Raw genomic sequence first — 7506 nt, 5'->3', positions numbered from 1 at the left:
CAGATTATAAAATAAGCACAATCTTGCAGTAGTGTAATACAAAAGCAAAAAATACTTATAATGCGTAAGTTGGTATATTTTGTGTATATATTTTATGGTATATTATGATGTTGAGAAGTAACAACAAAACAAGACATAACGTCACCTGTTCGTTTACCACAAAAGCTATACCAACAATATAATGAGTTAACCATAAAGAATATTTACAAAAAATATACCAACTTACGCATTATAAGTATTTTTTGCTTTGTATTACACTACTGCAAGATTGTGCTTATTTTATAATCTGTATGAATATGTAATATATAAACAACAAAAACAATAGCAATACAATAAAAAAATCATTTTAATTTCATAAATTTAACTTCGAGAGTTACAACACACTACAGCACCATTCCACCTCTCACAACACAATCATTGCAAATAGAGAAATTTTACAACTTCAACAATCTTTCCATCTCAGAAAAGCATTAGATTCACAGAATTATGAAACTTTGCAGCTGTCTGCAGCAACAGTATAAACTACTTGCTAATAAATAACACAATAGTAAAATCTTATCAGTTAATACAGTACAGGCCAACAGCAAATATAACAGCAACAGTGTATATGTTGGTAATAAGAAATGCAGTTAATATAAGTCTGCTGACCATAACGACCATGGATTAACTTGAAGTGTTTTAATAACTGGTACCTACTGCCTACTGATAAATCACATTTTTTGCAAGTCCACATTTACACCTAGAAAACAAGGAGAAAAACATGTTTCAAAAACGTTATATATAAATTCAGGTCCCTGAAAACTTTAAAGTGGTAATGAGAAAAATTGTGGGCATGGCTTTTTCCATTGAAAATGAATTGGGTGTATGAAAAAAAAACCATTTCATTCTGAAATGGAACTTGCAGCAGACTGACAGTTGAAAGGGAGTTAACATTTGTTATTGAGAAAAGTTCATGTATATTCTTACATAGCTGTAAGTGATGTCATCAGAGAAGTATAAGGGAACGTGCACTTTCAGATTCAGTTTTCCTTTAAAACTACTATGCCAACAGATTAAACACAGTCACTTTAACGAAAACAAATTAGCAATCAAACCCCATTGTTTGCCAGACACATCTTGAATACTCACTAAATTAAAATTGACTCGTTTTGGCGGTCTGGTTTTCCTGCACGGGACGCCTGCTTCACTCTCACGCATGCGCTGTAGGCGGGATCAGGAAACCAATTCAATTTTTATCATTAGTTCAAGCACATTTACTCTCTACGTCATGTACAACCAGGACAGATTTACATTTCTTAAATAAATAAAAAGACATTGGTTAGCTATGAATGCGTATATTTACTTGACCATATTGTTAATAAATACGAGCATGTTAAATAGCTAAAAACTTAAATTCTGTCGCGATTTTAAACACTTTATAATACCGACACTAGGAGAATTTCTCACATTTAAAATTCGTAGATACTGTGACCTGTAGCAATCTGAACTAAGCACATGCGCTAAAGTTTTCCGTTTAAAACTGTACTATGCCAACAGATTAAACTATAGTCACTTTAACGAAAACAAATTAGCAATCAAACCGCATTTTTTTGCTGGACACATCTTAAATACTCACAAAATTGAAATGGACTCGCTTGGCGGTTTTTCTGACGGGACGCCTTGCTTCACTCTCACATGCGCGTAGGCGGGATCAGGAAACCAATTCAATTTTTAATCATTAGTTCAAGCACATTTACTCTCATTTCATGTACAACCAGGACAATTTACATTTCTTCAAATAAAATACATTTATAAAGTGTAATTAGTCTAATGGCCTTATAATCATGCCTGGTTGGCACAACTCACAGTCATCATATTACCTAACTGTAATGACGATTATATTTCCAAGCAATTCGAAAACCCATATGACTATACTGACTTTTAATAAAACAGAGCATGTGAAATAGACTAAAAACATTAAATTCTTATAGTCGCTAGATTTCTTATAAACACTTTATACACCAGACACTAGAAAAGATGAATTTCTTTAACATAATTAAAATTCGTTATACTACTGTGACCTGTAGCAATCTGAATCTAAGCCATTGCGTAAAGTTTTCCGTTATAAAACTGGTACTTAATTGCCAACAGTATCTAAACTTAGTCACTTTAGATCGAAAACAAAATTAGGCAATTCAAACCGCTTTATTTTTTTTACTTGGACACATCTTGCCAAAAATATGATACTCACTAAATTTGAAATGGACTCGCGTTCGCGGTTGGTTTTCCTATAAGGACGACCTCTGCTTCATTCAAACTACTGGACCCATAGCAGGTAGGCGGGATCAGGAAACCAATTCAATTTTTAAGCACCTTTACTCTTATTTCATGTACAATACCAAAGGACAATTTTACATTTCTTCAACAGGAAATTAAATCAATTACATTAATAGTGGATTATGAGAATGGTAGATACATTAACTTTTAATGATTAAATGGACACTTTATGGTAATCAATTTAGATGCCTAGGAGTTTCGGCACAACCTCAAATTCCACACGTTCATCCAAGTAACTTTACTCTCATTACATGTACAACCTAGACGATTTAAATTTCTTCAAAGATACAAAAGGACGTCTGTTTATGTAATGTATAGTATTGTAATTTATCTAAAATGAACTATTTATGGTCATCCAAAGAATGCCCATGAACATTTTTTAGTATGTCTGTTTCTTCACTCAAACAATAACATGTTTGTGAAATAAACTCTCAGAGCAACTCTGGAGATGAAGTTCATGTCCTCATTCAACGCAGGCGCTGACAAATTCATGAGCATCACGTGTGTAGCACGGTAAACTGTGCAGTTCATTCACCCAGACATGCAGAACAGACAGATGACATATGTAAATAACAGGATTCGGCATCCACTAGTGCGCATCTAGTTTTATTGACTCAATGCAGCCGGAAAACAAGTTTCACTCGCAAACTAGACTAAAACTACGTGAAATAGCAGTTCACCATTTCAATAAGCTATCACTTATTTATCAGCATGAGTCACACGTGTGAGCATGTGAACAGACTAAAATGCGTGTGTCTCACGGTGAATGCGTGAGACTTGAGAGCCGGTAACATGAACAGAGTTTAGCGGGCTGTGCGTCAGTAATAACGGTCCGTGGGGAAACGCAGCGCTCCGTATGTACTGTAGTTAAATGGATTAAACAAAGCTTCGAGGCAACAAAATTTGCCTCGATGATTTTTTGTATTCGAATTACTCGAGGAATCGTTTCAGCCCCTGTGATGATGTGTTGTGTGCTCGTGCTGTAGTTCCATCCCACTCTCCCGACTAGTCCCACCTATAGCGGCTCGTGTTTTTCCGGAAATAATCGTACAGCTGTATCTGTCTTTTGTAAATTTGATCAAACTAAATACTCTTCGAAGATACGACGTATGCAATACTACTGTATAGGCACTCAAGATTAATATGAAACTGAGTGTGTTGCCCGATCTTTAATCCAAGCCGCGCAGTTCTATGTCAAAATAAATGTCCTTCTGCAGACTTCCGTACGTATTTCACATTGCATCCTTGGAAGGAGACCCGAAATGCACAACGAGAGGTTTATTCTCAAACAAGACCTTATTTTGTTAGGTTATTTTGTGGTAAAATAATGTTTTTTTTTTTTTTTTTGTGGAGTAAAACATAAGGGAACAAAGAATGACATAGCAATAAGCATTACAAAAACTGCACAAACCTAACCATTTTTTTTTTTCTTTCCCATGGTATAACCCCTAAAACACGAAAAATTCAGAAAAACAACGTCGGACTAGCAAATCACGTGGTCTCACGAATTCAGCCACTTCGCTTTTGAGACGCTCCTGGTATTGAGGACGGAACAACATCTGGCTGGTTAGCTTTNAACATAATCATTAATAGAGTAAAAGTAATAAAAGTAACAGAAAACAATCAGTATATTTTCCACAATTCCCTCTCTTGACCTCGTAAGAGGTCACACATCCTCTTCTTCCTCTGTCACTAAGTCGTCTAATAATAAGGGCATACTATATGGAGGGGGTGACTCCTTTTTCTCAATAGCTGTGACAATTAGCCTATTACACAATGATCTAATATACATGGAATACAACAGCATCCACAAGTTATCAGGATTGCTAACAACACTCCAACTGATACTACTATAGACATTACCAATGCTCTCCATTTGCCTAAAACCTTATCTAACCATTCTCCCATGGGGTTATCCACTCCTGAGTGTTCCTTCATTTCCGTTGATAAGGCTTTCAGGCCTTCTAGTGCTCTGGTGACTGACCCATCTGGAGCTGTGTTATTAGGGATATATGTACAACATAGGTCTCCAAACATGAAACAAACTCCTCCCTTTTCTGCTAATAACATATCCAGGGCCAGACGGTTTTGGACGACTTGTTCGGTTGGGGGTTCTACTATAGTTATCTTTATTACAGCTTTTTTATCTTTGCCTGTCTGGTCTACCCCTAGAACAAGGTAAAATGCTCCTGTGTCACTGCCAGAGCCTGTTCTTGTGGTCAGGGACAAGGCGAGTGGATTCTGGGTTTTACTATAATCTCTCTGCAGTGAAATATCTATTGTGGTTTGCCCTATGGTTACTGCCCAATTATCAGGCCTCCAGTATCCTGTATATGCTACTACATTGGTCCATGTGGGACACCATTCCCCTAGGGTGGGCCTGTTATTATTCTTACAATTCCTGTTCATGTCCCTGTCCATACACATGTATACATCGTATCCTCTCCATGAGCTATTTCTTCCCCCACAATTGACTACTGCACATAAATCAAATGTAAACGATGTTGTACTCTGTCTTATGTATTCCACCTTCAAACTCTCACACTGGCTAGGGCTCCCCGTTGTCACTGCTCTCTTATGCTTACTGTGTGTTGATCTTGTTACATTATTTTCTTGACTGTGTTCTATCCCAAAAATAATTCCCACTATTGTCACTGCTATTATGCCTACAATTCCCAATAATTTCCAGTTTTCCCACAGTCTCATCTTGTCTTTGAGTACACCCTCTCTAGAGATACTTTAAAATACACACACAATGTAATATGCAATGAATAAAAATGCAAAATCTTAAAACACACCTATAGGAAAATCACACTAAAACACTTGAAAGAAGCCTTAAAACATAGTTAAACACATTAAACTTAACCTTGGAAAATCTTAAAAATCCAAATCTACTCAAAGTTAATTGATTATAATGTATATATGGTTATTGTTATGTCCACGTCCTTGAATACTTCACTGAGTATTCTTTGTACTTTTTGAAAGTCTAGTCTATCCAATCCACACCCCAGCCGGGGTACAGATACACTTTTTACTTTATTGGCCACGCACCAATCTCTCATGTGTTGTAGGCTGGCTCTGAAACAGTCATATGTTGGAAATTCGTAACAATAATCTTTGGTTATTAAATGGAAGACAATCCTGTCTTCCTCTTGAGTTACTGCACACTCACCAGGTTTTTTCCTCTGCTCCTTCACTTTGTCAGTGCCATATCTCTGTTTGAATTTTTTAGCAATCCCTGCACCATATGCACAATCAGCACTTACACAATGAGCTAGGGGTTCGTTTTGTGCACTCAAGAATATGTCACCTGTTTTATGAATCAATTGTACACAATTTTTGTTTGCTGTTTCTGATCCCTGTTTCTCTTGAGTATCAACTCCCCTCTCTTGGACCTGAGTCCTCAGGTCCACAAGAGTGTCGGACAGCGACCTAGAAGGAGGATCACAAGCAACACAAGAGGTTAAATGAAACCAGGTGTCTCCTTTCCCTTGAAGCTGCACACAATGGGAAGTCCTGGCGGTCACTCTACACGGCTGTGACCAACGTGGTTCAGTCCACTTCCTGCGAAAGGTCTTCAGTCTAACCCAGCCAGACGGGACGGGAGTGACCGGGTCTTTGATGGCGTCACTGGTAACCTGACGGGAAAAGGAAGTAATCAAGGCAGTTAGTTTGTCAAAGTACACAGTGTGTGAAAGGGGTTGTACCGCATCAGGGAACAGTGCGGTGGCTGGTCCGGGAAACTGTCGACCTGTAAGCAATTCAAAAGGGGTAAAACCTGAGATCCTGTTGACAGAGGAATGAATAGACATGAGAGCAATGGGTAGGGCTGACAGCCAGTTCAATTTAGTCTGTGCACAGATTTTAGCCAATTTCAGTTTAATCGTCAGGTTAAGGCGTTCAACCTTACCTTGGCTAGCTGGATGGTAAACGGCACCATATGCATGAGTCAGGCCCAAGGCATGCTCCACCATCTTAAGGTGTTCATTCTTGAAATGGCTGCCGTTGTCAGATCTGATCCTACCGGGAAACCCATAGTGTGGGATGTAATGGTTGATCAGGCATTTAATGACTGAAGTGCTATCTTCCCTACCGACAGGGTATGCTTCAGGCCAGCCAGTGAAATAGTCTATTACAACGAGTAGGTAACGTTTACCGTGAACTTTGACGAGCATGTCTGTAAAGTCAACAACAATTTCCTCACCTGGGCCAGAGGTGATAGGGAAAAATCCTTTGCTGGGTTTCAGGCTTGGTTTGACATTATATTCTTGACATATGTCACATTCAGAAACATGGCCTGAGACCATGGCCGGCAGAAATGGATGCCACCAGTGCTCCAAGGCCCTCAACATTTGCTTACCATTGACATGACCAAAACCATGTACTTGTCGTAACACAGATCCGGACAGGGAACAAGGCAATGCCGGACGTCCGTCTGGCGCTTGCCACAGGCCATCTTCAGCCTGAGTAGCTCCGTTCCGTGACCATACAGAGTGTTCCTCCAGGCCAGACTCCAATTGTTCCTTAATCAGGTAGTCCCTAGTAAAGCTGGGTAAGAGATCACAGCTATCCCTATCGGACCTGAGAAGAGACTGTGAGGGAATGTACCCAGCTACAGTATTGGCAGCCAGATCAGCTGCGTTGTTTCCATCAGTGATAGGGGAATCACTTTTGGAATGTCCTGGACATTTAATAACGGCTACCTCTTTGGGTATCATCAGGGCCTCTAGAAGGTCCCTGGCTTCACATGCATTTGTAATTGGTCAACCTGTTGATGTGGTGAACCCACATCTCTGCCATAAGGGCAATTCCACGTGGACAGCTGTTACAACATATGCGGAATCGGAATATATGTTCACACGGGTCTCTCCAGCGTAGTGGAGGGCTCTTGTTACTGCTATCATTTCAGCTCTTTGTGCTGACTGTTTTCCTTCCAATTTCCCTGACTCCCTGGTCATGAAATTACTTCCTTGCTGTTCCACCACGGCATAGGCTGCTTTCAGACTACCATCCTGTGCCCTAAAGCAACAACCATCTGTAAACAGTGTCGTTACTGCTGGCGGTGCTGTGATAGGTGTGGCGGATAGGTCTGCCCTTACTTTGGATGCTCGCTCAGTGAGAGGTGCACAGTCATGTGGTGCACCATCAGACATCAAATCAGCCATGTTAATACCCTCGTGTGTGTACGTG

The 7506-nt window shown here is 39.4% G+C and overlaps 1 protein-coding gene across 1 annotated transcript; it reads right to left on the bottom strand.

Annotated features, from left to right (window-relative positions):
- Nucleotides 1-5225: 5225 nt before the first annotated feature.
- On the bottom strand, nucleotides 5226-7034 carry LOC130549780 (uncharacterized). The gene has a single exon (XM_057327105.1). It carries the CDS (start codon nucleotides 7032-7034, stop codon nucleotides 5226-5228), a length of 1809 nt encoding a protein of 602 aa, XP_057183088.1.
- Between the last annotated feature and the right edge of the window lie 472 nt (nucleotides 7035-7506).

The sequence above is a fragment of the Triplophysa rosa genome, unplaced genomic scaffold (assembly GCF_024868665.1).
Source record: "Triplophysa rosa unplaced genomic scaffold, Trosa_1v2 scaffold173_ERROPOS264974, whole genome shotgun sequence".
Lineage (NCBI taxonomy): Eukaryota > Metazoa > Chordata > Actinopteri > Cypriniformes > Nemacheilidae > Triplophysa > Triplophysa rosa.
This window is presented reverse-complemented; position numbering and strand designations above follow the sequence as displayed.